Below are 13,911 nucleotides of genomic sequence, written 5' to 3'. Positions count from 1 at the left end.
CACCACTATATATATATCTTTATTTCATTATTTCATTATTTAGTTATTTATGTTTCTGTATATATGTATATATTATGCTTCTGCGTGTATGTATATAAAAGTGTGTACTGTGTCCTGTTGTAGACCATCTTCCTGCTGGAGCTGTGCGCTTTGAATATTCCTCACTGTGTGTTGCTCAAAAGATTCTACCCTCTGGCAGACATGCTCAAGAAGCTGTCTAGTGACACAGAGGACATCTTCTCTAAGGTCAGTTCACTGTGTGTCTTAAAGAAATATATTGAATAAAAAGAAAAATAAATTAAAATAACTGAGTATTTGACTTTTTTCACTTGCCATTTAAAAACCATGAATGATAATTAATAAGAATGTTTATCAGATTTCTTTTTTATCCCCTTGTGTTTGTAGGTAGATATGGAGGGCTGTCAACAGACACAGCAGCCTGTTGTTTTAAGGACGTGGCAAATGGAGTCGTCTCATAACTATGAGAACAGCAGGCATGAGACCACCATCTTTGTCTGTCCTGGTGCCACATCCTTCGAGGTGGAGTTTGATGAACGCTGTGAAACAGAGAAAAGGTGTGAAAGGCTTATGCTACAACTCAACTGCTACCTTCTGGTGATGACAGGAATCAAACACTAATTTTCCTGTTACAGACCCCTTGTGGCTCTAAAGTATGCTTTATATTCAAACTGATTGAGATGTTTTTTTTTAATATATTTTTTTAGGTATGACTATCTGGAATTCACTGATGCTAGGGGAGGGAAAGTGCGATATGATATGAAGGTCGGAACGGAGAAATGGCCAAAGGTACAAAAACTTTTATTGGAGCATTTGTGTAATTTTATATATATATATATATATATATATATATATATATATATATATATATATATATATATATATATATATATATAGACACACACACACACACAAACATGAAACATCCATAATCCAAATTATTATAATTATTGAGAAAAAAACACAAATTAAACAATATCCAAATCCAAACCATTATAATTCTAAAATACAGTATCTTGCAAGAAAATGAACTTCCTCAAAACATTTAATAAGGAAAAATACAAACAGGAATAGACAGTTATAGACAATTTCCATATGCAGTCATTCTGGTTAAAATGAATGCATTTCAATTCACAGCGTTAAAAATGAATGCAATTACTTTTGCCCCGTTCTTGTACGTAATTCCAATTTTTTTGCGCAATTTTCCACCGGACAAAATTGCGATTGTTAACTCATGATTTCTGTTCTGTCTGTGCGCACCAATCTTGCACTTATATCTACTCCTCAACCAGACCAACTAGAGACTTCGGGTTTTCGGCATTATGTTAAGGAAGGTCTAATCTCGGGAACGCACAAAAAAAATCGAGGAAAAGATTTACTATCTCTTAGTGTTGTGATCCCATGACGTGAGAAAATTGCGCTAAAACACTCACTGAGTTTTTATTACTTGTTTTATTTTGTCTGGTCTGGTGTCTTGGAGAAAAAGAAAAAAAAAGTATGTATAATAAATAATTGTTTTTTTTTTGTCTTCAGAAAGTGACGTTTAAAGCGGGTCCCCAGCTGCAGTTTCTGTTTCATTCAGACAGCAGTAATAACGAATGGGGTTACAAGTTCACAGTAACGGCGTACGGCCTGCCAGACGTCACTGTGTCCTGGACCTCAGACCTGCAGCTCCTCGTGTCCAAGCTGATGGGACGTCTGGCCTCCCGCACCATGGCTTTGAAATCACCTTACGGTGAGAGAACACACTGAAAATCGATTAATCAGTTGATTATTTCTCTGTTTAATTTATTTTAAAAAGGCACATTTTTTTCTCTGTATTTATTCCAAAAACTCTATTCCACGTAAATGTGTTCTCCTTCAAATATATAAAAATATATACAGTATATATAATGTATTTTGCAATGTGGATGTAAGCGATTTTCTGTGAATGTGTGAGACTTCCGGTTCATTAGCTGCCATTGATAAATAACTACAAGTATAACAAAGTGCAGTAACTGGTAAAACTATTTGAACAAGAAAGTATTTTTTGATCATAATATACGATAAAACACGGCTATAACAAATGCCAGTTTGCAATATAAAGGAGCATCGCAGACTGTTTTGTACAGCTAAAATAACTGGAAGTGCATGACACAGGAAGCCTTACATATTCAAATTTCAAATGGCCGCACCTGCTCTTACATTAAAAGTTGGTGGACGGATCTACTTTTAATTCAAAAAAGGTTTAAAATGTTTAAAGGGTTAGTTCACCCCAAAATGAAAATTCTTTCATTAATTACTCACCCTCATGTCGTTCCAAACCTGTAAGACTTTCGTTCATCTTCGAATCACAAATGAAGATATTTTAGTGAAATCTGAGAGATTTCTGTCCCTCCATTGACAGTCTACGCAACTACCACTTTTACGCTTCAAAAAGTTCATTAAGAGATCATAAAACTAATCCATATGAAATGAGCGGTTTTGAAGAGACTTGATCGCTTTATATGATGAACAGATTGAATTTAGGCTTTTATTCACATATAAACATTCATCAACTCAAGCCTTATGGTAAAGGGAATCTCAAGCATGTTCTCTTGACATGCGAGAACGAGAACCAATGAGGTTCATTCTTGTGTATTATGCGGCACATTTAAGCTTCCGCAAGAACCAATGAGTTTGGTTCTTGCGTGTCAAAGCACGTTTGGTTGAGCTTCTGTTAATGTTCGCTGATCAGTGTTCTGTTTATATGTGAATAAAAGCCTAAATTAAATCTGTTCATCATTTAAAGTGATCGAGTCTCGTAAAACTAATCCATATGAATTAAGCGGTTTAGTCTGTAATTTTCTGATCTCTTTATGAACTTTTTGAAGCATCAAAGTGGTATTTTCGTAGTCAATGGAGGGACAGGAATCTCTCAGATTTCATTAAAAATATCTTCATTTGTGTTCTGAAAATTAGCAAAAGTCTTCCAGGTTTGGAACGTCATGAGGGTGAGTATGATGAAAATGTTTTCTTTTTTGGGTGAACTAACCTATTAAACTGTCACAATATAAATTGCATATAGTTGAGGAAGTGTGAAAACACACTGACTTATGGTCTTGGTTTTGTGTCATGTCTACCTTCCTCTTGAAGAAATCCGTGGTGTGAAGGAGTTACCTGCAGGCTTGATGAACCATGTCCTGTCCTGTCCTCTATGGAAGCCTGTGTTCAGACAAGGATTGAGTGGGCTTCCCGCAGAAAAAACGTTAGCACAGGCCAGCCCAGACACCGACCAGGTGAGGGTACTAGGAATATTACTGTGCGTGTGTCTGTGTGTGTTTCAGTCTGAAAAAAAGTCTAATTACATTTGTGCGTCTTGTGCAATTTTGTTCGACAGGAAGAGCCAGCTCCTTGTGGAGATGAATTGGTGGAATTCCTGAAGGAGTTTGCTCGCTGGGATCCTTTGCAGGATTCTTCTGATGGCAGGACGGAGCTCATGAGGGCTCTTTTGATGACCTGCAAGAAGCAGCCTTTCAGGAACGAGATTGCTGCGGGCTCAAAAGTGGACCAGGCAGTGAACGCCACCTGGGCGGCCATGGTGTATCACACACCAGCACTTCACCACAGTCTTAGGAGCTTTGGTAAGTAAAGACATTTTTAAGAGTTTTAAACAGGTTTAAGAGAGCAAACACTACAGAGAAATGTTGCTGACACTCTAAATCATTACTTGGTGAAACTGTTGAATCTATGTACTATGAACAAACTCCATGAATTAATTCTCAAATCGATGGCACCAGATTGTTTATACCCATTGCAGAATAGGCCATTCCAGAATGACACACAAGTTTTGAATACTAGGAAAAGCTGCAGCTCATTTGCATTTAAAGGGACACACAGAAAACGACGCGTTTTTACTGACCCTCAAAAAGGGACAATTTTAACATGCTGTAAAAAATTATCTGTGGGTTATTTTGAGCTAAAACTTCACATACACACTCTGGGGACAACAGAGACTTATTTTACATATTGTAAAAAGTGGCATTATACCACCTTTATACCTTTAAATTCCCTAAAATGTAATTGTTATATTTAAAGCTGCAGTCCGTAACTTTTGCCGCTCTTGTGGTTAATAAACAGAACTGCATGCGTCTTGAATCTTAAATACTTCGTATTAATGTTTCTTTATTTTAAAACTCAAAATCCTAAAACTGTCCTGGTTTAAATTAGATTTTGAATCCCAGATTTTTTCGATGTGCACACAAGTATAGACTTTCACATTGCTCACCATCTTCATTCATCAGGGTAATGCTAGCTCATCAAAACATTGACCCCTTGGGACAGGCAGTATTTAGTCTGCTTCTGTAAGATGTTTGTATGAACAAGACAATTCAGTGGTCACACATGTAAATGTCCTTTTGACCATATTTCCTTTTCTTTCTCATCTTCCCTTCGTTAGTTGCTAAAAACGGTCAGAGCGTTCTCAGCGAGGACATTATGCAGGTTTACACCCTCGCAGATGGCATCAGAACATGGATGGTTAGTATGGCTTATGATTATTGGTATTAAAATACCACATTTATTTTTATTTACTCTCTCATTTAAACTGTTTTGGTAGTTGGAGATGAAACAACGCTACCTTATGGGGAAAATGAATGGTGTAGAGGAAAAAGATCGAAGTCAGAATGAGGTTACGATGGAGTCACTTGGTAAATATTGATGCTATAAATGCACCTTTGATGCACATTTTTTTTTAAATATGAGGCTGCATTCTCACTCTCCCTTTTTTCACTCTCTTAACAGCTGAAATTTGCATCAGTAGAAGTTTGTTCCTCTTTCAATTCAGCCCGAGCGGAGGAATCTCTGCACCTCCGGAACAAGAGTCTTCCAGACCTGAAGATGGCGCCTGTGCTGCTCCTCTTCTCCGATCTATTTCGACCATAGAGGGAGACTTCCAGCCCAGTCCCTCCTTATCCCAGACCCCTGAGGGAGCAGAAGCAGCAGGGCCAGGTCAGAGTGAGCGGACACAGGAACAGGCATTCTCTGCATCAGTAGATGCTGGTCCTTCCAGCAGCATCAGTTCTCAGGGTGCCATGGGCTCCTCAGAAAGTCTTCAGTCTCAAACAGGAGACCCTCTGTCCCCGTTAGTCTTCCCACGTAAAGCACCTTTCAGTCGGGGACGCTTGAGGCTCTTGTCCTTACGATCTATGGAGGAGCCTCGCACAGCACCACCTGTCAAAGAGCGCTTCCCGATCCTCAAACACATCCTCAGCTTTTTGAAGGACATAGTCATTAATGAGAGCAGGTATGAACTGAGTATTTTCACCTCATGATGTCACTGTCACTCATTGTCACTGTAGTTAAGCTTGTAGTAAAGGAATTGTTAATTGGTTTTTAGGAGTAAATAGTTCTCTCTTTAGATTAGGTCACAGAAAACAGAAACATTTATTTATTTAACACTTAATACTAATGCAATTAATGTTTAATAAAGGTTGGTTTAAAGCACTTAACGAAATTTCCCATTTTCTGTGACCTAATCTCAAGTGAGAGCTGTTTACAATTAACATAGCACAAAGCATAAAATAAGTTATTTAACTCTTTACCTAAGGGCCAATTAAACAATAATAATAGTGTTAATTACAGTGATAATAAATGAAGAACTCACTATTTGTATATAGCCTATTAATATATTAACAATGTAGGGACTACAATATATTAGCGATAAATTAACTATAAACTAATCATTCGCAAAGTACTTTATTACTGTATACTTGTTATAAAGTGTTACAAATTGGGTATATGAATTGTAAGGTTTTTAGAAGAAGTCTCTTATTCACATCAAGGCTGCATTTATTTGTTTTCTATTTTAATATATTTTAAAATGTAATTCATTCCTGTGATAATGGCAAAGCTGAATTTTCAGCATCATTACTCCAGTCTTCAGTCACATGATCCTTCAGAATTATTCCAATATGTTGATTTGCTACTCAAGAAACATTTCTTATCAATGTGGGAGGCATTGTCCTGCTTTATTTCTTTAATAGTCTCAATGAGCCCAAACCTCTGGTCAAAATCCTAAAAATTGGTTTATTTCCAGATTTTCAATGTGTGTGTATGTGGTGACATGTCTCTCATCAGTAGTAATGAAGTGTTCTTGTGTGTGTGTTCAGTGTTCTTCAAACTCTGGCTCTGAAGAAAGCGCAGGCTCTGAGTGTGTGTGAGGTGCTGGAGCTCGTGCAGAAGTGTATTCTCACCCTGGGGAAACCGCACCTCTTCCAGGCACCCTGTATTTTGTTTCTCCAGGAACTCTTGGCCTGTCAGAAAGATTTCACCAAGTATGTTATCCAACAAAATGGGCTGTCATTTCTTATGGTACTAATAATATCTACTAGTACTATACTAATCATTATTTTAACTCTATCTTTCTCTCTCAGTTACTTTTCTCAGTTGGCGGGCAGCGGGCAGGAGATGAGGGAGCTGGTCAGGCATTCGCATCATCAGCTGGTTCTCATGCTAGTAGCGGCTGTGCAGGGCTTCAGCGCACTGAACGAAAAGTGGGTTCTCTCTCCCCTGTTTTTAAACATTTGTTCTACAATATAAATTACATAGTCATACCCTGAACACGAAACCCTTGTGTGCTTTAGAAGTTGCTAATAATAAAGTTGCCACATAAGGACTACAAATACATGCTTGATAAATCGGGACAACTGCTGTAGTCCTTATATACAACATATTCTTTTTTATGTCCTTTCTATGTTTTATGCCCGTTATGTCTTCTTTATGTCCTCAGGGTCCTGCTGCCTGCCCTGTCCTGTGTACAGACATGTCTGTTGCATTTGCTGGATATGAGCTGGGAGGCCGAAGATTTGTCGCTGTTTCAGGACATCAAACTGCCTGATCTTCTGCTCACCATGTCACAGGAAAACATCAGTGTACATGACATTGCCATCAGGTATGGGCTGGCTCAGGACAGATCTAGAGCAGTCATTCTCAGCCTTTTTGACTTGAATTCAACCTTTTTTTGTGGTTCCAGAAGATTCTGATTCAGTGTATTCTTAAAGGTGGGGTAGGTAGGAATTGTCTAAAAAACTTCTTTTTCAAATTTGTTTAAACTTTATGTATATATCAATACATAATTAAAATGTAAGTACTCTGAAAAAGAAAGTATAAAAATCGAGTGTATGTAGACCTCTCACGACTGTTTTAAAGACAGCTCATTATTTCCATTCACTCCACCCTCTCCCTTCTGGGCTCCTTCCAAAGCCACGCCCCCAAAACACATGAACGCGCGACTCCGACCGCTGAGCTGGAAGACGCATTATTTACCTGAGACGATCGGAGAGGAAGGAGCACAGTGCATGTAGTGACATCATGTCAGAATCACATGTAATAAAAAAATCTAACTTTATCATTATGAATATAAACAAATAAGATGTATTTTAGTACTCACTATCAAGCTAGCATATCGATATTGGTAAAGTTTAAAATATATATTTTTTGATTCGCTAACGAGCTAGTTATAACTATAGGCTAAGGCAAAGCTAAAAACAGGTTGCATTGATACACGTTTTTCCATTTCCATTAGTTACACTGTGATGAAGATGATTTTACGTGTAAGATTCATAACATATATGGTGTTCTGCATGTAAGAGTTTCCATGATGAAAGCATTGTTAACTCTGATGAGGACTACACTCCAGAGACAAGTACCGCATCGTCAGCTCGAGGACAACTAGCTGTTAAACATGTATTTTGTTATGTAAAGTTAAATTTTGCACAATTCAACACGACAGCTATCAACTTGAGCTAGGCCTATTCTGCCATGCAAAGGCAAAAGACCGTAACTTCGTTTTTGGTCGAAAATTAGTTATTTATATTTTTGGCACATTCAAGACCTTCTTTATCATGTGGATAAGTATCTTGAATCAATTCCGGTTTTTTTTCGAGAAAATAATGATTTGTCTTAGTAACTTCCAAAAGCCCATGAGAAACCAAGGCAGAACACCGTAACATCAGTTACCGCTCTTTGGCTTTGTTTTGGAACGCTCAAATTACGAGTTACGGTGCTCTGCCTTTGTTCAGCCGCGCGTCAATATAAAGTTACTGTGCCGGTGTTCAATCAAATAATGCTACCTACCAGATTGTACGGTTATCTGCCTTTGTTTTAATGTCCATTAAAATTAAAATTACGGTGTAGCCTGTGTACGTTGTACAGCTGCCATCAGTCGCTCTAACTTCTGATGTCCTCAGAGCGGTCAGAACATTTAGTATGGTCTGCTCCATCGACAAGCGTGCGATATCGATCGCGAAGGATTATGCAGAGTTGACAGAAAAACGTTACACATTGCCGTATCAGATGAATACAACCAAGAATTAAAGCTCGGCAAACTAGCTGGCAGAGTGCCAAAACTTCGCCTTCAGCCCCGCCCTAAACGCGGTCGATCGAGTCAACGCTGGACTAATAGGTAGCCTATCTTGTCATGTCAAATGTATTAATAATGCCATCAGAATGCAACCAAAGCACAGGATAGCAATAAGTAGATGGCTATAAATAATTGTAAATCATACAAAATAAATGCCATGATCACTAGATTTTATACAGGTGTGTACTATAATGATTTTGTTAATGGTGATCAGCAACTAAATATTGATAATGTGGAAGTTACTGCCTTTTGCCTTGGCATGACTTCTCACTTTTTGCTGACAATACAAAGGCAGAGTACAGTAACTTCAAAATAGTGGTCAAAAGTCAAGTTTGAGCTCAAGATTTTTTTATGTATATAATTTCCATTACTAAAACATCTATTTGCCAGATTTCCAGTGTCCTACCTATAATTAATTTGGCGGGACAACTAAAAATCTTTAAAGTCATTTTTCTCAGTTCCACACTCTAGCGACTTAAGGTCTTTTGCCTTTGTAGGGCAGTATTGATTATTTATCGTCTCTACTATGGCTCGCTAAGTAATGTTATGTTAGCTATATTAGGCAGCTACGTGTGCTAGTGATACATGCTTCATGAAAACATAAACAAAAAAAATATGTATAATCAAATTACAAAAAGAAAGATTACCTGTCCAGCAGAAATAAAGCCATCAAGGAGTCACTTTTCAGCCCCTTGAGGTCCCTCAGTTCTCGCCATCGCTGGAAAGCCACGCCGATATTGACTCGCGTTTTATTTCTTTGTTTATCCAAAGACTTTTTGTTCATTGCCTTTTCTAGTACTGTCTTCTTTTTTTTGCCTTGTTTGCCTTCGCTAACTGCATATGCCGGTAATGTGAATTTTGAATGCTCTTTCTCTGCCATTATTTTGCTATTCCTAGGTTCCGTGCCTCTTGAACTCCTCAAATCAAACGGGTGCGCGCATGTGGGCAGATCCTGTAGCAACAGGGTGGTTGCCATGGTTGCGAGAGAGAGTGACAGTCGCCTAAGCCAATCCTTTGTTTCGTCCCGAATGGAAATAATGAGCTGTTTAATGCAGATTAAACGGTCTAGAGTCACTCGATTTGTAGACTCTTTTTTTCAGAGCACTTACACTTTAATTATGTATTGATATATAAAGAAAGTTTAAACAAATTTGGAAAAAAGTTTTTTAGACAAATCCTACCTACCCCACCTTTAAATAAAAACATCTTGATCTATTTGGTTTTTAGTGTTTAAATTAGGTTTGTTTTTTAAATATAATTTAATCATTTGAAGTCATCCTTTGGCCCCCTGGTTGAGAACCACTGATCTAGAGTAAACTTGATTATTAAATTGGGATTTTATTAAAAAAGACACATGAAGCATGTGTGTTATTGAAATAGTGTATTGTTATGACCATATTAATTTATGATGCTCATGTTGACTTTGACAATGTCCCAATAGAATTGAAGGAAAGGTCTTTTCTAATAAAACACCAGATTCAATTTATGACAAATGACCGCAGCCACGGGGACTTCAATTGTTAAAAGACTTCAGTATAAAAGGAGGGAGACAGACAGACAGTGGATGTCCAAATCAATTATCTGTTGACTTCTAACGTGTAGTTGTTGAACATGTCTTGAGTACTTTCGTGAGCTTTGTTGTTGTTAGTTGTTTTGCATTATTGAAACCGTTAATAGGGCGTAATCTACACTTAATCCTGATCTCACAAACTAGGTTTAAAATGTATCAAATGTTTTATTTGGCTTCTCATCTGTCCTTTTCTTCATGTGACATGGTGGTGTAGTCAGTGGACGGAGGAGGATGAGATCGCTGACTATGAGAGGAACTGTGAATGGATGGATGAGTGTTTGGACGGCATGTTTGAGAAATGGTTTGACAAGATCAGCCAGGCCTCAGTGGAGGACAAGAGAAAGGTACAGATATCACATCAAAGAAATGTTTTCCTGTACAGTAAAACTGTAGATCACAAAAGACCATCAAAGTTCATATTAATTACTTTTTTTTTTTTAAATAATGGAGACAATTAAATAAGGCAGCTAACTTAACACAAAAAGTAACTTTTGGGTGGAGGTATTGCATTATTATTCATGCTTGTCATCTTTATTGAATGTATTCCTGCAAACCAATGGTTAATCTCTGCAAACACAAGTAAATGTCAGCATCCACAGTAATGCCTGATCATAAGATATACATTCACTTTGTTCAGGCAGAGCAAATATTAAAGTTTTTAAGTTTAAATCTGTGATCATCTGTGAACAGTGTTTGTTCTCTGCAAAAGCACAGATATCACACACTTCCATATGCAACCTACCCAATAAACAAGACCTTTGACCTTTGCAGATGCACATGTTCATTGCACGCTACTGCGACCTGCTAAATGTGGAGATTTCGTGTGACGGCTGCGAGCGGATCGCACCGTGGCATCGCTACCGGTGCCTGCAGTGCACAGACATGGACCTGTGCAAGACCTGCTTCCTCAGTGAGTCACTTACGCTGTAATGAAGGGAAAGCAACATTGTCATGAAGCATTATTTCCACTTATTTATTACAATAACATAAAGTTAGACTCTATGCAATGAATGTATTGCAGCAGCAGCACATTTTTCTGGAGTGCGTGTTTTGAACGGTTCTGCTCTTCTTGTTCAGGTGGTGCTAAACCAGAAGGCCATGAGGATGACCATGAGATGGTCAACATGGAGTATGCCTGTGACCACTGCCAGGGCCTTATTGTGGGCAGCAGGATTAACTGTAATGTCTGTGAGGACTTTGATCTTTGCTTTGGCTGTTACAATGCCAAAAAATACCCAGACAGGTAATACACGCAGGGGTGTGCAATATCATCTGTTTTAATGATGTGGGATCTGACATTATCGAATATGTCCCTTACTTCGCAAAAACAATCCTAGAGAGTCCACGCATACACTGCGTGATGTAGCCTTTTAAGTTTAGGACTTCTGCACATGTGCGTTTAGATCTTGAATGCTTTCACTGCAAGATTTACTTTTATTAATATAAAATAATATTTGTCTTTTCAAGCACATAGTCAAGCAATCACACAGAGACACATTTTTTTATATCAGCACAATTGCAAATGTGATATTTATTTTATACAACAGTTTAATAAACTTAATAAAGTTAAGTAACTTACATTTTAAACACAATATTTTTTTTTTGTTGCTCCATTTCACCAACAAAAATAGTTCTAAACAAAGCCACAGCAGATCTGTTTTGCATCTGAGCAACACACTGCGGTGTTTTGTTACTGAATGAATCAGTCCTCTTGAATTAATTGGTTGAATGAATGATTCAATGACTCCCTCAATAAGAAAGACAAATGCTCATTCCTGATATAATTGGCCATTTGAACAAATCTGTTGAATAATAATAATATTATATCTGTGCTGATCTCAAGCCCCCCCATGATGATTTCAATCGAATGGTAACAGCCCTATAGTGTCTTATTATTCTAATTTAATTTATTGATTAAATTTGATTAAGAATTTGACACAATAAATGATGCGTAGGCTACATTTAATTAGGTAAGAGAAAATGCTCTTTTGAAGACAACAGCAACTCTAACTATACATACAAACCACTTCAGGCTTCCATTTGTAGTTAACACACATAATATAACCAATGCCCATAAATGGTAAAAATCAATTTAAACTTATTGGTAAATTTAATTTCAGTCACTGCTGCGAACTAACCACTACACAGAATATGCGGAATATCAAAAACTTTAGGAGTCAGATGTCCACGGCAGTCTTCAGCCTGCCAAAGTACCAGCACAATAACAGCAAAATATATTTATAGTTTAATTACGTTAATGTTTCTAAAATCCCAGAAAATATCAAGATTTTTTCAATATCGCACACCCTTAAATAAACGTGCCACACAATCGTGAAGACAACCACTAGCATGTATGGGCTGTTTATAGTCTGAGGCAGCAACTAAACAATGATCATAAAAGTACAAACCGTTCCCAAACAATTTTTCAAAATAAACAACAATATATTATACACTGTATATAAACTTATAAATTATATTTATTTATTTATTATTTATTTGTTCCCCTCTCTCCAGCCATCTGCCCACCCACCGTATCACAGTGTACCCTATGGTCACCATCCGCATCAGTGACCGCCACAGACTCATCCAGCCCTACATACATAACTACTCCTGGCTTCTTTTTGCCACGCTCGCCCTGTTCACCTCTGAGCTGGTCAGCGAGAGAGCGCAGGACGGAGAGCCTCTGGATGATGTCACCCTCGGTTATGCCAGCGCTCTGCAGACCCACTGCTCTGACATCATCAATGAGTGCCTGCTGAAGGGACAGACTGGGAAAGGTAATCAGTATATTTGAATGTTCATGATCTGTTAGGAATTATATTATGTGTGTTAACTACAAATGGAAGCCTGAAGTGGTTTGTATGTATAGTTAGAGTTGCTGTTGTTTCCTGTAGGTTTACGAGCCTCGGCCCTGCTGTCCCTGCTTTCTTCGAATGAATCGGCCACAGAGAGCGAACTGTGTCCTGCGACGGCTGGCTCCTCTCAGGACATCAGCAGCACAGACACCTCCTCACTGCCTAGCAGCACTACAGCTATCTGCTCCCCTTTGCTACCTAGAGACAGAGTCAGTCACTGCACACACTACATTACTTAAGCTCTTTGCCTTTTTGTGTGTGTGTGTGACAAACAAAAACTTTAACTTAAAAATAAAAGTTCAATCTGTCCTCATGATATTGTTTTTTTCCCTCTTGACAAGAAACTCCAAAAGCAGGAGCCTAATGCAGAAGGTGATGCGAGGAGGAGGAAGCTAGTCTCTGAAGATACGTCAGACTCGTCCAGTGCAAGTCAGACACCCTCTGTGTCTAGTGAGGACACACTGTCCCCTGGAGTCAGAGGTGAGCCTGTGGGGGTTTCGTTTTCTCTTAGTATTCTTCAATAATCAAGAGCTCTAGTCTACAGTATAATATCTTTATTTAGTCAAAGTTTGATTTCTGCTTTTGGTGTAAATTTGTTGCATTTGAATGTCTTGTGGGATTCAGTCAAAGACAACGGAACATAGAAGGTGTAAATGAGGACAAAACTACTAGAGTAAAGATGTTGTGACAGCATTATAGGTAGCTAATTTAGTGTATATTATTTTTTTTGTGTCTCAGTTTCAGAGTCAAGTGGAGATACTATCACTTCTCCTACCTCAGAAAATTTGGATGCATATAAAGACCAGGAGGAAAAGACAGCCCGGGGGCCGCTACAGGAACACGTGTTTGCTGAATGCTCCAGAGAGAGAATTCTGGGATTGTTGGCAGCAATGTTGCCTGCAACCAAACCGGTAACAACAAAAATTCCAGTTTAATCTGTAATTGCTAGCTTTTGGTTTGTTGGCAGAGATTACTTTGGAAAATGTTGGTAACCATTTTAAAAACCTCTTTTGTTTTTCACATTTCTATTCTACAAAATATGCTAATATTCAAATGTAATCCTCTATAGGGCAGCCCAGTATCTTTGT

The 13,911-nt window shown here is 38.1% G+C and overlaps 1 protein-coding gene across 1 annotated transcript in view; it reads left to right on the top strand.

The window, feature by feature from the left end:
* The window catches only part of zzef1 (zinc finger, ZZ-type with EF hand domain 1), a gene marked incomplete at its 3' end in the record, with an annotated part of 31,090 nt that overhangs the window by 16,359 nt on the left and 820 nt on the right, over nucleotides 1-13,911 (top strand). Inside the window, exons 21-40 of the mRNA XM_079872346.1 lie at nucleotides 124-246; nucleotides 406-575; nucleotides 726-807; nucleotides 1,552-1,753; nucleotides 3,133-3,275; nucleotides 3,377-3,620; nucleotides 4,436-4,515; nucleotides 4,595-4,685; nucleotides 4,780-5,281; nucleotides 6,147-6,311; nucleotides 6,411-6,530; nucleotides 6,767-6,928; nucleotides 10,183-10,312; nucleotides 10,740-10,878; nucleotides 11,046-11,211; nucleotides 12,483-12,745; nucleotides 12,863-13,032; nucleotides 13,165-13,303; nucleotides 13,562-13,734; nucleotides 13,893-13,909. Coding sequence (XP_079728472.1) covers nucleotides 124-246; nucleotides 406-575; nucleotides 726-807; nucleotides 1,552-1,753; nucleotides 3,133-3,275; nucleotides 3,377-3,620; nucleotides 4,436-4,515; nucleotides 4,595-4,685; nucleotides 4,780-5,281; nucleotides 6,147-6,311; nucleotides 6,411-6,530; nucleotides 6,767-6,928; nucleotides 10,183-10,312; nucleotides 10,740-10,878; nucleotides 11,046-11,211; nucleotides 12,483-12,745; nucleotides 12,863-13,032; nucleotides 13,165-13,303; nucleotides 13,562-13,734; nucleotides 13,893-13,909 — 3,281 coding nt within the window. The remainder of the gene's footprint in view (nucleotides 1-123; nucleotides 247-405; nucleotides 576-725; nucleotides 808-1,551; nucleotides 1,754-3,132; nucleotides 3,276-3,376; nucleotides 3,621-4,435; nucleotides 4,516-4,594; nucleotides 4,686-4,779; nucleotides 5,282-6,146; nucleotides 6,312-6,410; nucleotides 6,531-6,766; nucleotides 6,929-10,182; nucleotides 10,313-10,739; nucleotides 10,879-11,045; nucleotides 11,212-12,482; nucleotides 12,746-12,862; nucleotides 13,033-13,164; nucleotides 13,304-13,561; nucleotides 13,735-13,892; nucleotides 13,910-13,911) is intronic.

This window comes from Squalius cephalus, assembly GCF_949319135.1.
Source record: "Squalius cephalus genome assembly, chromosome: 5".
NCBI classification, from domain to species: Eukaryota; Metazoa; Chordata; class Actinopteri; order Cypriniformes; family Leuciscidae; genus Squalius; species Squalius cephalus.
This window is presented reverse-complemented; position numbering and strand designations above follow the sequence as displayed.